The following is a 20,197-nucleotide window of genomic DNA, read 5'->3' as shown; positions in this document are numbered from 1 at the left end:
GGAAGGTGGGCCCCTCTCAGCTGTGGGCCCCACAGCAGCTACACCTATGGAAGTTACAACCTTAATTAGGTCATCCATTATGAAAGCCTAACAACCAATGCTCCGTGTGCAAACCTGAATGATATGTTGATGCCATGCTGATGTAGTAAAGTTGCTTTGGAAATTTATTCTTATACATAAAGATTATGTGCACGTCAAGTTGGATGGCTATTAAATATCACACTGACAAGTAATAAAGGGGTTTATTCTAGTTCATTCTTTCGGACAAAATCCTTCTTAGATGGACAAAACCATGTGCACTGCAGGGGGACAGATGTAACATGTGCAGATAGAATTAGATTTGGGTGAGTTATTTTGTTTCTGTGCAGGGAAAATACTGGCTGCTTTATTTTACACTGCAATATAGATCTCACTTTGAAGAAAAACCCCACCCAAATCTAATTCTCTCTGCACAAGTAACACCTGCCCCACCTGCAGTGCACATGGTTTTGTCCATCTAAGAAGGATTTTGTCAGAAAGAATGAACTAGAATAACCCCCAAAGTCAGGTATATATGAAGGCTCATCATATATTTCCGTCTCAATGATGAATAATAAAATACATTGAGTATAAGGCATATTGGACATTAACTCACTTGTGTTCCACAGGAGCATGAAGAGTGATGCCTGCATCTCATAATACTAAACTCAGGTTATATATACACACGAGTCCTCTACATTTCATGCACAGTCCCATTTAATGTGAATCTGTAAATCAGGTGCTATATGCATACTTCCCATCATTTTGGAGAAAGGAACCAGGATGTAGTTTGTTTGCCAATAAAGGGGTAAGGCCCCATACCATGCCCGTGTATGTCATGTAGGAGCATTACAAAGCATCACACCCCATTGCTTCCCCAAGCTGCTAATCTAACTCAGCCTGTCCCATCACACTGTGGATGCTCAGCATGAAGAGCAGAAGGTGACAGAGTTCATTCAACCTTGCTATCGGTGGGTTGGCAGGAGAGCTCTTCTGTCAAACTAAAATCAGGATGGTTGAGGGTATGTATATGCAGTGAGGACTACTGTATATGGACTGGAGCTGCCTAAGGACCATGCCAGTCTCACTATATCACCACATGCGTATGACACCGACTCTTGCTCTTCATAGACATATAGAATAACATTATGTTAATTTATTTTTTATGATGGATAAAATGGTGTTTAGCACAATATACTGTAATACATTTGCCTTTTACATTTGTTACTATCAAAACAGGAGTTGTATGGTGTATACCAGTAGTCTTCAACTGCGGTCCTCAAGGCACACCAACAAACCAGGTTTTAAGGCCAAAAGGCTTAGGCACAGGTGACTTAATTTATACCTTAGTCAACTTGATTATACCATCTGTGCATTCAGGAAGGATAGCCATAATACCTGGACTGTTGGTGTACCTTGAGGACCGCCTTTGAGGACCACTGGTGTATACTTTTATAAAATACTGAACATGGAAAATTATTGTTGTCGGTAAAAACTAGAATATCAGTGGTTATGCACCGCTTTTGCCTGTACCTTGCATTTATCATGTTCTAATTTATATGGTTTTAAATCACAATTGAATGTAATCTATGCACATCAAATTCTATGCCTGAGATATTTCATTTGTTGTTATCATCATTAGTTTGAGAACTGAACCAAATCATTTTGTTATTAGAATGCAATTAGAAATAAAATCTACTTGTAATAACATTGTTTAAATGATAAACTGTTATTATTCATAAGCAAATCATTATTAGTTAAAATGTCAGGACATTATTACGTATAAACCCAAAACACCATGTTTTATTATGTTTGCTCATGTCTCCTAGTATAGTTGTGGCAAACACTTTGCATAGCTAAAAAGACTGCAGCAAGACACTGGTGGTGTGATAATCCTCCGGGGATAATGTGTTCACCAGCCGAATGTTGCCTCATTATACTCTTAATCACACTGGACTAATGCACAGGAAAATTCTAGCTTGAAACAGGGCCATTATCTTGAAAATCCCCACAGACACGATCTTTACTAAGTACATTACTTTAAGAAGAATAACCTTAAACTTGGTACCCGAATTTGCATATCCATATAATTAACACATTAATGGCACTGCTTGTGACTAACAATATATTTTTTTTCTGTTTGTTAACGACAAGGAGCTGTTTCATTGCATTCAGGCAAAATTAAGAAGGCTAAATCATTTAAAAACCAAAAAAAATATAAGAATATAATCAACTGACTATTGCCACCATTGCTTTATCTTCTATTATTACAAGATACAACTTATATTTTAAGTATAATATTCAATATGCCATATTACGTAAAGTCTGTATAATTACAAATACATGCAATCCTATAGAAAAAAGTTTAATGTGAAATCAGTATACTGTACATAGCGATCAATTATTCACAGTTTATAACGTTAGGATTCATATAAAAAGACCCGGCTGTATTTTATATGTATATATTTTTCTTATTGTGCTTTTTATTTCATTTTTGACCTACAAAGCATGTATACACCTGGGAGTTAAATGCCCACCAGTATAACCTCTCCATCCGGCATAGATGTGCTACACTTTTCCTTGGCTCTCCATTTCATAATAAACAACATCTTCTGGAGACCCTTGGGACCATGGGCCCTATTCAAAAATACTGACTAGGCTGAAACTATTTGGAGACCAGCGTGTAGGTAAATGCCGCTTCGCCTAGCACCCTCCTTCTGCATCTGTCACACAGGGGGAAAATCATTCACCATCCATTGACTTTTCCCCCTGAGCACTGGATAAGTCTTGACTCACTCGACGCTGAAAAGGACGTAGTGAGAAGGAGGCCACTGCTGACATCAGCAGCCCTTCCACCCAATGGCTGAGGAACACTTGCATTTTCCAGGACACTAACCGAAAACAACGGCGTTATGCCCCAAAATGTCCAGTGCCTGTAAATCACCTTGTGAGTGGCCATCGAAGCCTAGCCTTCACATGGTCTGTTCGCAAGGGGACTCTGCACATGTGCCGTGTGCATGAGAGGTCTTTCGATAATCATCAGGGCTGTGAATTCGCAGCTCTATACTCTATACTCCTCCACTTTTGTGTTCAGAGCAGAAAATATATACAGAACTGCTGTAGTCACTCACTTCACCAGATTAATGGTTTGAGCCAGGAGAATTGTCATTTAGAATGGCAAACTATGCCTATTTGTGTGAGGAAGTCCCATCCCCGTTATCACTACAGGTGGCTGGGCCATATGGAAAGACCCTGATTACCATATTTCCAAGATCTCTGATGCTGGGATTCCCACTGAGACTTGTCAGTGACAGGAGCCATGTGCTGCAGGATACATACCCTCCAACATTTGAAGATAAAAAATCGGTACATATTCGGGAAGGGGGCGTGGCCATGAACAAAGGGGCGTGAAAAAAGGGTGTAACCACGTCCCCTTTCCGTATGTGTACTATGCACCAATTACTACACACATCCTGCAGCTCATGTCACATGGTGGCTTGGTGGGCTGCTAACTATTAAAAAAGTATATTAAATATACTTATTTAATATGCCAGCAGCCCACCAAGCCACCATGTGACATGAGCTGCAGACAAACAGGTGCGACAGGATGCTGGATAAAAGAAGACAGCTGTAGTGATTTAGTGCAGCCTGCCAGGCTGAGCACCTACTTGCTGCACTGTAATGATCGCTGCAAAGACATCCAGGAGATCATCCCTCACGCCCGCCGGGGCATGAGAGCCGCCTGGGATCTCCTGCCGTAGCACACCCCGTACAGGACAGCGATAACTGGGAGGGAAGCACGCACAGCTGCCAGCTCTCCCCTGTGCATCCTCTACTCCCGGAGAAGAGGCAGCCCAGCAGCTCAGCTGAACTACTGCTCCATACGGCACTGCCGCCAGCCAATCACATCACTGCAGCATCAGCCAGCCAATAACAATGCTGCACAACTAACAAACGGAGAACCAGCCAATAACATTGCGCCCACAGATGGCAGCTGACGAATCACGTCTTAGTATATGGTACAGGCTAGAGGCTGCAACGCCACGTAATTTCTGGGAGTAGTGAAGCTGTGAAATCGGTACATTCGGTACAAACTGTATTTGCCGGTACAGACTGTAAAAAAACGGTACTGTACCGGCAAATTCGGTACAGTTGGAGGGTATGAGGATAATGTCACATAGTAGCACCCAGCAAGAGTTGGTGTCATGTCCTGGAAGGGTAACTTCCAGATGCGGCCTTCATGACCCTTGTGATCACTCTACCAATGTTTTGTTTTCTATCTTAATGCTTTAAAAAATACAATATGCAACTTTAAAAAATAAAGTTTTCAAACACTGGGCAGGTTAATCCAAATCAATCCCAATGGCAATAAAGCATCAATTACCATTATAAATATCTGTAGATAAAACTGGTTAGCTGATCTATGGTCTATGGTTATGTGATCAAAAGCAAGAGAACACAAACCAACAGATACAGTAGGTCAGTATACACTTTGGAGGTGCCAGATGCAGCCATAGGGACATGTAGGTCCTCAAAACGGGTATTTTATGTTTATCTTTTATATACAAACGAGTTCAAGTGTACATACAGTATGCTCGTTGACAACTATTAATAGTTCAACATTAACCACATACATTTAATGTTTTATCCAACACAAACTCATGGGAACACTGAGATCTGTGTGGGATGTTGGGATAACACATTTTCAATTGATGACAGATACTGTAACTGTACATCACTAGTAATAGCTTATGTTTGAACATTCACTTTAACTACAGTCTTTTGTCAGCCATGACCCATGTATGTATTTGGAAATCTTCACTTGGAATAAGAAACAAAATTCTGTAGAAAAAGGAAATGTTGCTCAATGTACAGTTCCGAAATGTAGTTCCTGTTGTGAAAATATAAGGGTACAAATGTAATAGGGTCTCAGTTGGTCAGAGCCAAACCTGGACCCTATCATTTAAAAGGAAAAACCATGACTTGTAAATGATTTCAGCTTTATCCCACACCACAGGCAAGCTTGGATGCTATTACACATGTCCTTTAATCTTGTAACTTTGGAATAAAACAATGTATTGGTTAAGAGCCTCCATGACGGTGGTGGAAAAACAACTGTTAGATTGAGTCAAGTTTGTATGTTATTCCAATACTAAGAGCAGCACCTTGTTATTAAGGCAATCAAAGCAGCACAGAAACAGGAGTGAGTATAATGGATATTGGGCATAAAGAGGCATAACACTATTTACACTGGTAGAGTATAAATTCAACAGGACTGAATATAATGAAGTGGAATCTTGCTGACTCTGATAACAAGATCTAGGGCACATGACTTTTTGTTATGATTTGCATATATTATAGCCCAGCAGGTACTGTATCTACTTCCATTTTTGTGTTTCAGTGTATAGACGCACATGTGGAATATGACGCATATGAAAGAATCTGCATACTTCAATATGCCTTCTACAAGACTTACAGAACAATGGGGAAGATGTATTAAGCTTTAACAAGAGATAAATGCAAGGGTGATAAGGAGAGAGAAACGTCCAGCCAATCACCTGCTAACTGCCATGTTACAGCCTGTGTTTGAAAAAAGTCAGTAAGGAGCTGATTGGCTGGACGTTTATCTCTCCTTATCACCCGTGCATTTATCTCTTGTTAAGGCTTAATACATCTGCCCCATTGATTTCTATTTTACCAATAGAGGTGCAATGGTAAATACCACACTGCAAAGCAATAATAAATGCAAAGTTTTCATATTTTCTCTAAATTTGATGATCTACCTGGCGGCCATGTAATAAAAAAATGAATTTGTATAATTACATTAAATAATTTTCACTAAACCATCTAGGGGACATTGGCACAGAGCAACCTTCACTTTGACACTTTAATAACACCAAAGCTAGTTAAACTCCACCTTACTACTATTTTAACTAAGCATCACAAGGTATAATCACAAGTAAAGTAAATATATTTAGCAAGTGGGGCCCTTCTGCATGGTGAAAAGGGAGCATGGCTGAATAGAAAGGAGGCATGGCATCACACATTATACAACACACCGTCATATCCATTACAATTACACATAAAGCCACATGCCCTAATGCCAATTACACATAAGGCCACACATCATGTCCATTACATACTATATAACAAACTGTAATGCCCATAACATACTATATAACAAATCGTAATGCCCATTACACATTGTGCCACACATCATGATGCCCAATACATACTAGATAACACACCGTAATGCCCATTCCATATTTAACACATAAGTGCCACTTACCAGCATGCTCAATGCTAGGGGCTTCATGCTCGTTACCAAGGGGGACAGAATTAGCTTGTTGCCAAGGGGGACTGAAATAGATCACTGCCAAGGGGGACTAAAATTGCTCGAGGACTGAAAGTGCATGTTGCCAAGGAGAGGGTGAAATGCTGCTACGGACCATTCCTACAGCTGGGCAGAGAGAGTGGTACGCTGCCTGGCTGTTTAGTCAAACTGTCAAAGCAGGTCTTTCCTCCGCTATTTTCAAGTCTCCCGCTGGACCACGAGCCAATAGGAGCTTGCGGTTCAGCAGCCTCCAATGCCGCTCCTGATTGGCTGCTGGACCGCGAGCTCCTATTGGCTCACAGTACAGTGGGAGACTTATATAGTGGTGGACAGACCTGCTTTGTGTCCTGACTCCTGCGTTGCCTGGCTGTGGCTTACACAGCCGATATTGTGAGCCAGAGCAGGGCAGCACAGGAGTCAGGACACAGAAGACAGTGGCCAGATGGCACACAGGGCAGAGTTTGCGGTGTGAGGCTCCGGCACCCTGTGAACTTTCGTACTCCGGAGGCTCCACCTTCGCCATGCCCCTTATGATGACTTTGCAGCAAAAAAATCCTCTCTCCTCATATTTTAGTATTAAATCACACATTTACAGTAAATGCTAATATGCATACATAATAGGCATGATTCTGGTTCACTTGTAAAAGCAAAATCCTACTTAAATGGACAAAATCATGTGCACTTGAGGTGGGGCAGCTGTAACATGTGCAGAGAGAATTAGATTGGGTGGGGTTTGTACATCAAACTGATGTCTATATTGCAGCATAAAAATAAAGCAGGCAGTATTTACTCTGCAAAGAAACAAAATAACTCACCCAAATCTATCTCTCTCTGCACCGGCAGTGCACATGGTTTTGTCCATTAAAGAAGGAGTTTGCTTTTGCAAGTGAACCAGAATCAGGGCCAATGTATGTACAAGCTCCTTATGTTGCCACGGAAGATGTGCACTGCTCTCATGTAAATCGATTTCCATGAGACGATACAGTACATGGCAACTATTCACTGTACCATTCACACATCTACTATCCCAATCCCTCGTGATCAGTTGTGGCTTAAGAACTGATGTTTTACTTTCCAGAGTTTACAAAGCACTTTGGGGCCTATTAATCAAATACTATTTGTAGCATATTCCCCCAATACACTCATTTCCATAGGACACCAGCAAATATTAAGGATTTCCCAAAAGGAACTGATAGCACCTGCATTGCCCATAGATTACTCTTTTTTTTTCTTATAATATGTTTTTTTTCTTATTGAAGCATTAGGTGCAGTGGCGTAACATTAGCCACGCTGACCCCGTGGTAGCGGGGAGGTGCTGTTTAAGTGCTGGCACTGGGGGTCTGCAGGGTTACTGTAACGCCGCCGCCCCAGCTCCCAGCTACTGCTGCTTTGGAAGCGTCTGCAGCACCCTTCCCCCCCCCATGTCTTACCCCTCCGCTTAAGAGCAGGGACCCACAGTTCGTCTCTGCAGTGCAGTCCTGGATCCCCTCCTGGCTACTGCTAATTTGGAAATGGACCATCATAAAATGTCCACCCCATACAGTAGATAGTTCTGTGAAACTGTCTGCTGTATGGGGGTGGACATGATGTCATGGTCCATTTTCATAGCAGCAGCAGCAGTAGGAGGGGAGCCGGGACCACACCGCAGAGAAGATCTGCGGGTCCCTGCTGCTGAGCAGAGGGGTAAGGCAGGGGGGGGGGGCATGGGCAGACCGGGGGCTGCCAGAATTTTCAGCGGGGATGCGCATATATTTTAGGGTACTTGTGTATTATCACGGTGCCAGGCTACGCTACGTTTTCAGTGAAGGCTAAGCTACGTTGTCCAACACTTTTATTGGCAAGCTCCTCAATCAGAGGTAATGTCATTCAGGTGCCAACAGGGAGGGGTAAATCTGGTTAGGAAAAAAAAACAGTTTGTATCCCAATTGCACACTGAATGAGAAATATACATATAATAATCAGATAATACAGAGATCTTGGTGGAATATATCTGCAGATATAGGGCTAAGCCCCCAGGCCGTACGTCAAGGCATCTCTGTCACTGGGGGTCCCTAACACTGGGTATGGGTCTGGGGTGTGGGCCCCCAATATGCCGGCACAGGCTGACTACTCCAGGGCAGCACACAAATGAAAATTAGTAGGTGTTAATAAGATTATTATATGTATATTTTTCATTCAGTGTGCAATTGGGATACAAACTGGGTTTTTTTTCCTAACCAGATTTACCCCTCCCTGTTGGCACCTGAATGACATTACCTCTGATTGAGCAGCTTGCCAATAAAAGTGTTGTGCAGTTGAGAGAGGCATAGATTGGTCAGCATTAGGAGGGATTGCTGACACATGAGTGCCATTGGAGAAGCCAGGGGTATCTCCAGGTAAGCTGGCTCTCAGATGTTGTAAGCCATTATCATGTGGCCTTACACTGGGCTATTAGGCCCAAAAATTTGTTATTGTGCATGGGATGGGTTTGGGAGTGTGATTCCCTCTTTGTTGGTATGGCTGGTCTGCTCCAGGGTAGCACACCCTAACACTTTATTAACATTTATGTTTTTCCCTATCACATTGTATAAATTATTTTAACCACACCTTCACCTCCTTACATAGCACTTATGTGCTTCTTATTAACACCTACTAATTTTCATTTGTGTGCTGCCCTGGAGTAGTCAGCCTGTGCCGGCATATTGGGGGCCCACACCCCAGACCCATACCCAGTGTTAGGGACCCCCAGTGACAGAGATGCCTTGACGTACGGCCTGGGGGCTTAGCCCTATATCTGCAGATATATGCAACCAAGTTCTCCATAAGCTACGTTGTCAGTGTAGCCCAACGGATGCCTAGCGTAGTCAGCATAGTGTCCCCACAGCAGACCTGCGTAGACAGTGTAGTGTCCCCATCAGGCAGCGTAGTCACTGTACTGTCCACGCAAGCTGCAGCTCTGTCCCCGATGTCTCTGGCAAGCCTAGTGAGCGCCTCTCACACAGCGCCAATAACCGCCAGCACAGACACTGGCGGAGAGGCGATCATGCAAGCGCCGACAAAGAGGCGCTCCATCTGCCTGAGATGCACAAGCGTCTAATATGCTTGTGCGCCTCAGTAATTCTTGCGGCAGGGTACGGCAGTGGTGCCCGTGTCTACTTCAGGGAGACGGACAGGGTTAGGGGTTTAGTAGCGCGTGCGTCTTGGGCACAAAGGGGGGTGTGGTGCACAAGTGAGTCTCATGCACAATAAAGGACGCATTTGCCAGTGCTCCATGTTACATACTGGCAAATGCTTCCATTTCAAACCCCCACTATCCACGCCAGCCCAAAGCGCGGCGAGCATAGCGAGCCCCGCGAGGGGATTCGGTACGCGTCCTCTCGGCCTGTTCATACCCCCACTATTCATGTCGACATGGAGTTGACTTTACAAAGTGTGGCGAGTGCAGCGAGCCACCAAGCCCGAAACGTGGCGAGCGGACGTGGAATACACATCAAGTAATATGCTGCGCTCGCCACACTTTATAAAATCAACTCCACGCATACGTGGATAGTGGGGGTATGAACAGGTTGGGAGGACGCATACCGCATCCCTTCGAGCGGCTCGCTACGCTCACCACACTTTGGGCTGATGTGGATAGTGGGGGTGTTTCAGGATCACATTCACACCTGTCATGTCAGGCAGGTTAAAAATTGTCAATGGTTCCCACACAATGTAATAAGCGCTGACACCACACTGACTGACTACGCTGACTGCGTAATGCTGACTGACTACGCTAACTACGTAAGCTCTGGCTAGCCACGAACACACTGACTACGCTGGCTACGGGAACATGATGCTGATACTGACAGGGATGCTGACTATGCTAACTACGCTGACTACGCTGGCCGCGGGAACACTACCCTGATTCTGACAGGGACACTATGCTGACTACGTAACTGGCGCCGTAATAATACACAAGTACCTATTTTAGTTACACCGCTGATCAGGTGCCAAGTAATACAATAGTACAATTTTCCCCCCATAAATTTCTATGGAAGCTGCAAAACTGTCAGTTTTACCAAGTCCCAGAATGCCAAGCATTCCAAAGCTTGGTCCCAATCTCCAGATGGTGCTAACCTATTGTAGACTTGTAGACCTACTACTTTGCAAAAACTACCCATAGGATTTCTCCCGGACCCCTTCCTGGCAAGTTCTGATGCACATACATGGTCTGCTGACTGCACAGACTCAGAACAGCACTAACTATTGATATAGAAGGGAATTATCTGCATTTGCAAGCAGAGCCTCTGTTTCTCCATGTGATTGTTAGTATAAATGTGGGAGTTAGTATACATCCCTTGCTCGATACAGAGGGGTATCGACTGTGTGTGTCTGTGTGTGTGTGTGTGTGTGTGGGGGGGGGGGTTATTCGGCGGGGTGGCATCTCTGGTGCTCTGTAAGCTGCGATGAAGCAACATCGTGGATGTGAACCGTAAAAACCACGGTGCACTGCAAGTGAGTCATATTTACACTGTGCTGAGATTTAGATTTGAGGGGCATGTTCAAACTGAGAACTACTGTAAATTGCAATATAAATTTGCAATCTAAATATAAAACATCCAGCATTTGTTGGCTACATGGAAAAGCAGCCAACCTCCCCCCCCCCCCCCCATGCAAATAACACCCATGACCCACAGCTCCATACTGTTCCACTACTCTATTTATTTTCTATTTGTTTCAGCTTCTTTCTATGTTCCATCTAGATGCATAATATATAGCAGGAATATAATCCTGCACAGAAGCACATTTAATATTACAGTATAATGAAAGATGATGGTAAAAGATAGTGAATATTTATGTTATTGCAAGAAGTAACAACAGGAAAGAAAATAACAAACACATTCTATGTTATTAAGATTTACCGTAGCACATCAGATCACATTTAGGGCGAGGATTAGAAGCCAGTTCTACTGGTTTCCTTATTATTCCCATCAGGGCCACAAGTTGGTGTGGGCACTGGGTCACCAAAGTGTGGGAAGCACCGTAACTTAAATTGCTGCCAACACCTAAAATCCCCCCCTCCCCACATATGGAGCAGCACATGCTGGCAGCTCACTGAACCCCCCCCCCCCATCCCCCCCTGATTCACACCTTCAAGGAGCAGCAGCCTAGCCAGGGACATCGCTCTATAGCGGCAGCTTCGAAAGCTAGTCTGCTACCTTCTGTGTTCGTGCATGTGTGAGGAGAAAGATTTAATTTTACTCTGTGCCAGCAGATGCCAGTGTTTCGGAGACTCACGGACATAGACATATATATAGATGATAATTAGTTCCTTAAAATGATATAGTATACAGGTTGAGTATCCCGTATCCAAAATGCTCGGGACCAGGAGAATTTTGGATAACGGATTATTCCGTATTTCAGAATATTTTAATATTTCAATTATGTATTTTGAAGTATCTTGCATTTATGCTGTATAAACACATAATATACACACAAATATATTTTATTACCACATAAAATACACACAAACATATTTTAATTGTTCAAAAAACAAGGTTTCAAAACGTGAAACAAAATGTGTGTACTATCTCAGCACTGAATTTGAATGCCAAGCAATCATTGTCTTGTACATATATAGTGCCAGTTACATATCATGTCACCAGTAGTGCTGTTACAAATGTCCCCAGTGAGTTTTTAGCAAAAAAAAATTTTTTTTCACTTTCTGGAATGTCCGTATTTCGGAATAATTCGGATAACGGATATTCGGATACAGGATACTCGACCTGTATTCCCGATGTTATCCTTAATTGCTGCAAAAGTTTAGAGCTGAAGGCAAAGGTTCCTTTTTCATATACACCTACAATGTAAGAGCTACTGTACAATAAATACAAATGGTAGCTGTAACTAGGGACAGTGGTAAAGATACAGGTTGAGTATCCCGTATCCAAAATGCTGGATAACGGATTATTCCGTATTTCGGAATATTTTAATATTTCAATGATGTATTTTGCAGTATCTTGCATGTATGCTGTATAAACACATAAAATACACACAAATATATTTTATTTGTTCAAAAAACAAGGTTTCAAAACATGAAACAAAATGTGTGTACTATCTCAGGCATACCTCCCAACCGTCCCGGATTCGGCGGGACATTCACGATTTACGGCCGATGTCCCGTCGTCCCGGTACTGCTTACCGCAGTCCCGGCTTCCCGAGACGGTTGGGAGATATAAACCACGCAGTTGGGAGCCCCCCCAGCTTGCCGAGAATAGACGCTGTGCGCATGCGCACAGCGTCTATTCAGCGACGACGAGCGGCGAAAACGGGGGCGTGGCCGGATTTCACGTCACCCAATGAGGCCACGCCCTCTTTCCCCCCGCGCGAACGTCCCGACCTCCCAACTTCAAAAGTTGGGAGGTATGTCTCAGGAACTGAATTTGAATGCCAAGCAATCATTGTCTTGTACATATATAGTGCCAGTTACATATCATGTCCCCAGTGATGCTGTTACAAATGTCCCCAGTGAGTTTTTAGCAAAAAAAAATTTTTTTTTGTTCACTTTCTGGAATGTCTGGTTTTCGGAATAACGGATACTCGGATACGGGATACTCAACCTGTAGTGATTATGGAGTCATGAATGGTCTTTGCAGTAAGCAAAGATTTACAGCCATGCAAGAACAAGCTATAATGTCACACCAGCTATTTTGGGTAAAATATAATTCATAGGGGAAATTTACTAAGATGGGAGTTCTATTTCGGATGGGATGTTGCTATAGGCAACCAATCAGATTCTATTATCTTGTAGAATGTGCTAAATAGATAAGTAGATTCTGATTGGTTGACCATAGCAACATCCTATCGGAAATAGAACTCATACTGTATCTTAGTAAATTTACCCCATAATGATTATTAATTACTTACTGCCGATTCCAAGCTGTCCCAACAAGCATCAACCTTATACATTTACGACGAACAATATCTTTAATATACAATAACATAACACAATTTAGAAAAACATAGGTGATAGCAATCTTAATGGAGTTTAATCAGGTATTCATAAAACACAGAATTGCTTCAGGCACATTATACAGAATATCTAATAGGACATGCAAAATATGTTATACGAGGTATACTGCAACTATATTTTTGAATAACAATACACATATTCCAATAACCCTAAATGTATTTGCTTCATGAGAGATTGTGCACCCATTCACAGTCCATATGCAATATAAAAGAACTGTGACTGCTAGGGAAGCCCTACGGCTACACTGATTGGACGTGGCAGTAGCGACATTGGTGCCATGTATCTCTGGTACATGATTGCAGCTGACTGCATATACAGTACAGGTGGGAATAACCTTGTGCGACTCCCACCAACCCCTCTCTCTCCCTGCATATACAGTAAGCCTGCATAGAAATGCCCCTAAAAATGGCAATGACATGCCATCACGCCCCAATAACGCAGTCCGCTCCTGCTTCATACTGCCACAGGAATACAATAAAGTGGTCAGCATTCCATGGAAGTGCAGAAATGTCTGGATAAAACCATTTGTAATGATGACTTTTATTAAATCTGTATCAGTATCTGGTCCATTGGTCAACAGTCAATAGGTCGAACGCTATTGGTCGGCAGGCAATAAGTCGACACCTGAAAAGGGTCAACATGGGCCGTGTCGTGTGGATAATAGGTTGGCATATACAAAGGGTCAACATGTCAATGGTTGACACATAAAAAAGGTTGACACAAGTTTTTTTGTGATTTCGTTTTTTAAACCGACTTGTTCAGTGGGCATAGGGGAAGAATATAATAGCAAACCATTAAAGGCGACGTGTTACACCAATACAGTTTCCATGTCGACATAGATACTCAAAAATGTTAAAAATGGCATTGACATTTTTTCTGTGTCAACCATTTACATGTCAACCTTTTGTCCAAGTCGACCTATACCATATCAACATTTTTCATGGGTGAAATGTAATAGGATGAGAGAATCAGTAAGTGAGAGATTTGGTAAGAAATTTTTAAAGTGGCAATCATTTACACTGCAAAACCAAACTGGTTTTGCAGAGTCAATGATTGGCGCTTTAAAAAAAACCCTGGAGATTTCTTACCAAATATCTCACTTTCTGAATCTCTCATCCTATTAAATTTACTCCTACGTGTTGACCTGTCTGTTGACCAATAGTGGTCAATCTATTGACTGTCGGCCTAGACATTGTCAACCTAATGATCCGCACCCATTTGCAGGCCTTCACTTTCAAAATACCGAACAATTTTGCGCCTATAAACTGCAATAAAATTATATTTCTAAAATGGGGTTTCCCCATTTTTCAGTTTCCAACATAATTAAAGATACTCTCTAAAGGATCCCTCTGACTCTGGATCTAACTGTATCTATCTGGTCGATTGGTCGATAGCTCAACCACTATTGGTCTGAAGGCAGTAAGTCGACACATGTAAAAAGTTTGACTTGGTCTGGGTCGACGTGGATAAAAGGTCTATTTTTGCACCTCATTCATACTTGTGCTGGTGGCTGCCCTTTTAGCACGACCTTAATTACAGCCATGCCAAAATAAATATGTCATTATTGGTCAATCTTGATCATTTGCTTTGGAATAAGATTTAAAAAAATCAGCTTCTAGAAGTCAGATGTCTACTATTTTACATCTACATGGAGCATGACCAATAGAATCAAGTCCTTACTCTACTGTGAACCAATTTGAAAACTAATATTTACAATCATTTTATTTCAGCTTTGCTGGCGTACAGATGGGCAATCCCAAAGAATTTGCAATGGTATAAGTCAGCTGCTCAGGGTTAAAGCAGAATGCATCATTACGTCTGTGCATTCAGAACTGTACAATTTTGCTGCTAAATCCATTTTTGGTAACCCGGGTGATCTTTTCTATTAAGGAAGACATCAAGAGAAAAGGATTTATCCCTGTAACAATAAAGCTAGTGAGTCACTGATTTTCACAGTGGATGAAATAATACACTTCGTTCTGTCATCAACTCATCCTTGAGTGTACTCTTCAGTTGATTTTACAGTGCAGAATCCTGTAATGTAGTTTTAATCCTACGTGTTGTAATATGTCAATATATCTCTTGCTTCCATTGCTCTCAGGCACACAGAAAGAAAAAGCACATCCGTCTCAATGGAAGAATATCTGTCTGGGGCTAATTAAAAGCCTTCAGCTTATAGGAATTTTTATTGCCCTGTTGACATTTAAAATGTCATTAGCCACCTACATTTCTTGGTATGATAAACCATAAAATCTTCTACTTAGATTAGCTTGTTTTAAAAATTAATCTCTTGTAAAATAAAATTAGACACATCACATTATTACAGTGTTATTTGTACTGGATATCGGGAAAAATAAATCCTATATTAACCGGAAGTTAAAATTGCTCCTCACCTCAATGCTGGAATTTAAGTGCTTTGTGTCCCAGTGACCACTAGATGGCACCCAACAGAACAAATCAAGTTTTACTCAGTTCATTAGCGCACACCCACCGGTGCTGAAATTACTGTTATGTTGTTCCATCATTTTGAAGGGCTAGTAACTAGCAGGTTAATATTTTAATCTCCATGTCTTGGATTTGTGTCACTTGGATAAGTGTGGTATTTCAATTGTACTACAGTATATAAAATGTACATAAGAGAAAGGTTGATATAAAGGTGAAACAATGTTGTGGGCAGTGGGTACTAAATACTTGGTGCAGGACTAAAGCTCTTCTCAACCTAGCACATGCTGCTGTATGCTGGGCTGCATTGTGGCCAGAGAGATGCCTAAAATATGTTTTTTTCTGTGCATGGCCACGCCTCCTATGGTTAGGAGGTCCGCCCCCTGGAAATGACCTGGGCCTGACCAGGATCTCTACTGCCCTGGATGTATGCTATACAAATACAGCCAGGGACTTTACTTACAGGTTCAATACATCTACATGTATTCATTGCCAAGTATTTTCTTAATGGGGGTTATTTTAGTTAATTCATTTCTGCGCATGTGCAGACGCAGGGTACGAGTGGGCACAGTGAACTACATGTTTACCAACCCGCTTGCAACTAGCAGTGTGGGCGTGGGGTGGCGTCGGTGGCGGGCACAGCCCATGGAACGCCCAGCATTTTATGGGCGTATCCATGGTAATCGCCCGGTCACGTGGGTGTGGCGGGTGGGCTGCTGACCTCATTGGCTGTCAGCTGCACACCTGCTTCCCGCACAGGGCACTCGCAGACCAGAGACACCATATTTCTCCCCGGTTGCGAATGGATGGTTATGCAAATCATCCATTCGCAGCCATGCAGTGGATTGGGGGGGTATAGCGGCATGCGAGGGGGGGGTGGGCAGCCATGTGGGTGGCCTTTGGTGGAAGCGCAAGGCAGCCTTATGAGTCAACCAGAATAAGGTCCAATATGTAAAGTCTGACTTAACAGAAATGCACAATCAAAGAGTAGTTTTCATTATCTTAAAACAAGGTACTCAGTAAATGCAGTCATTGGACATTATTTCCAAATAGACATTTGTCTGATTTGTATTGTACTGTAGGCAAATACCTTTAATACATATTGGGGCAGATGTATTAATCCTTAACAAGAGATAAATGCAAGGGTGATAAAGAGAGATAAGCATTCAGCCAATCACCTGCTAACTGCCATGTAACAGGCGGTGTTTGAAAAAAAGTCAGTAAGGAGCTGATTGGCCGGACGTTTATCTCTCTTTATTGCACCTACAGTACTTCACAGATGCAGCAGCTTTCATTGCAGCACTTAAGCTGGGTACATACTATAGCAATGTGTGATGCAATGATGCAAAGTGATGTAACGCCATACATACTGCTGTAACACAATAATACGCCACACACTACTAGATCCGGAGTATGCCTACGCAATGTATTGGTACAGCATGCGTGTACTGTACAGTGATGTACAGTACATTAGATGATAAACTACTACCGTGCATGTGCAACCTGGCGTACACACTATTTTGATCCGCATCAGAACGATATATCATACAACCTCACTTATTGTGTACCCAGAATTACTGTAGATCTCTTTGCAACAATTGGATAGATTATTCATTTTCATTGAAAGGAATGGGGATTTTATGCGCATTGGGGCAACTCAGAAAATGAAATAAAGTCTGCTCTATCTGCATTTTAGAATTACTGCGATTTATCAGGTGCACTATTCAACATTATCAAAACATTTATTCGCAATGCAAACTTCCTTTATATTTAATATATTTTTAAACAAGATTCATCACATAAGCATCTGCCATCTCATTATCCAGAACAGACAATGTGAAATAAGAGAGTCGATTTGGTTTGGGAAATTTAACTGTCAAAATAACTGTGCTTTGTCCAACAAATATTACAATAAAGTTGTACAAAATTGTATATAGTCAACTTTGGTTTGTGTGTGTTTGTGTGTGTGTGTGTGTGTATGTGTGTGTAAAACGATGTAAAAATTAATGCATACCTAAAACATTTACTCTATAGGTATACTGTATATTGGTGAACAGGCAAAAATATGGAATGGTCGTGGCCCACTTTTGGCAGATATTGGACCTTATTCAGGTCCTCTCGCAAGTGCACGGGGTCTGATTTTTTTTATTGTGCCCACACATTTCTGCACATGTGCATGCGCTTGTTGAGTGTGGCCCCAGAGAACAGGATGTTTGCGGGCAGGGGGCGGAGAGGGGGCGTGAGCTGCCCCATCACCATAAGGGAACGCCCAGCGTTTCATGGACATTACCATGAGAACGCTGGGCGTTCTCATGCAAATGAGGCATGATGGACAGGCGGCGTGGGGCCCGCCTACCCGCCTACTTGCCCCCGAGCAGACACGCACCTGTAAGGTTGCTCATTCGAATGATGGGGGCGGATCATACCAGGCTGCAAATGGATGTTACTGTGTAACATCCATTCGCATGCCCTGCAAGCGAATTTGCCTTGCGAATGCGTGGCGGCCAGCCACCATTCACAAGGCGGGGTTTGGTGGACTCGCAAGCCTGTGAATTCGTAGCCTTGCAAATCAACCAGAATAACCCTCATTTTGTAAAACATTATATTTTAGGGGATTTGTTAGCCATATATAATGTTTGATGGCCCAATATGATAAATATAGACCGATACTATACAAATGTGTCTTTTTCATCTTAGATATAAAACCCTATTAATAACCACCAATTATGGGCCATGAATACAATAGGTAAGTGCAGCAATAAACAACAAGATATAGATACAAGCAGTTCCTGCAGGGTGACAAGAACCTATGTCACTGCTACAATATAATCATTTGTTTTGCTGATAAGAGATATAGCCGAGTTCCAAGCTACTTGAGGAATTTGAGTTTTCTGAGTGACTCTGGCTTATCTGACACTGTTTGGGGAAGCAGTTCATTATTTGACAGGAGTTCTCTTGATAACACAGGTGCTAGACTATGCCTCCAGCCTGCTGTTGCCTGTCTGTTGGCATCACACAGTCCAATTCAGATGTTTAATCATTCAGCCTTGTGCCCAAGATAAGATAACCATCAGAGCATTAGTGTCTACCTTTTCAATTCCACAAAACATGTTCATCCTTCATCCATTGTTTATGTGCTCACTCAGAACCCATGAATGCAATAAAACATTTCGCAGTAACAATTCCTGATCAGTAACACTGGGTAAACAACAAACAAAACCTCTATGTGTAATAAATACAATAATGCAATAAACATTACAAAGCAAACACTTTCCAGCATCTCACAATTTCTTTCATTTGTTAAAGCCAGTGCCATAATGCCACAAGTTCTGCACTTTTACACTTCCCAACTATTTAGATACAGTATGTGCAAAAGTCAATGAATCTCCCCCAAACAATGCAATATAAGTACACAGTAGTCTGAAACCCACAGTACAGAATTCCCATGTGGGTCTCTATTCCTTAGACCACTGCACACTTCATACACTCTACGGCCAATGTCCACAGCAACACATTGAAGTGCCTGGCAATGTTTTATTCCCCAGTAACCAGACAGTCAACCTGCAGTCTTTAACATCAAGGATACGAAATGATAGACACAGCCCAAATGTTATCATGATCTTACATAGGAGTAAAGCCAGAGACACTTGCTTTGTAAATGCAGATGATTGCAACCGTGCTGTATACAAATGATGTACTCATTCTCATCTCTCCCCATGGAATACACACAGTATACATTGAAGTGGCTAAAGATAGTACAGCAGATATCTGTCATACAACACTATAGTATAACAGCCAGTACAACAATCATTAAAAAGAAGCAAAAACATAAAAAGCCATAGCAGGAAACACAGACTTACCCCAAGCTTTTTGCTTCTGATTTTAACATAACCTTGCTTTACAATATCATTGAAGTTTGATGCCATAGTGAACAGTGTGGTCCCTCCAAGTGCCCTGATATACACAGTTTCTCTGGCAATATTAGAGGATGCTTCATACACCCTCCCCAAGCTCTGCGAGTGTTAAGGCAACAGCAGCAATAGATGACAGGCTGGCTGTGTCCAGGTGTCCAAATGTAGACTGGCTGAACTGTCTCTGTGAAGTACTGGAGCAGCCGTCCCAGCTTACTGGATGAGCTGTCTCTGTGTCTCGGAGTCCAATAGCAGCAATAGCTGCCTGGCTGAGCTGTCTCTGTGTCTGGGAGTCCAACAGCAGGAGCTCACTGCAATAGCAGCCACTGTCAGTGCTCAGCCCCCTCCCTCCCCCCCAAGCATGCTTTACTGAATATCTAAAGTGGAGAAAAGGCAATGTAGAATAGGTGATTATATAGAGAAATACAAGAAAACCCCATTGTGAGCAATGTATGACACTTTTTTTAATTGGATGTGAATAATATATTTTTTAGACCCACT

The 20,197-nt window shown here is 42.3% G+C and overlaps 1 protein-coding gene across 2 annotated transcripts in view; it reads right to left on the bottom strand.

Annotated features, from left to right (window-relative positions):
* Positions 1-19,994, bottom strand: part of DOK6 (docking protein 6) — a 508,085-nt gene extending 488,091 nt beyond the window's left edge. For both annotated transcript variants that reach the window (XM_083187715.1, XM_083187716.1), the window contains exon 1: positions 19,646-19,994. In XM_083187715.1, the coding sequence (XP_083043841.1) occupies positions 19,646-19,711 (66 nt within the window). In that variant the 5' untranslated portion in view covers positions 19,712-19,994. The remainder of the gene's footprint in view (positions 1-19,645) is intronic.
* Positions 19,995-20,197: the final 203 nt, after the last annotated feature.

Source organism: Crinia signifera, chromosome 5 (genome assembly GCF_055691185.1).
Source record: "Crinia signifera chromosome 5, ASM5569118v1, whole genome shotgun sequence".
NCBI lineage: Eukaryota > Metazoa > Chordata > Amphibia > Anura > Myobatrachidae > Crinia > Crinia signifera.
Note: the sequence above shows the minus strand (reverse complement) of the source record. Positions and strands in the feature narration are given on the sequence as shown.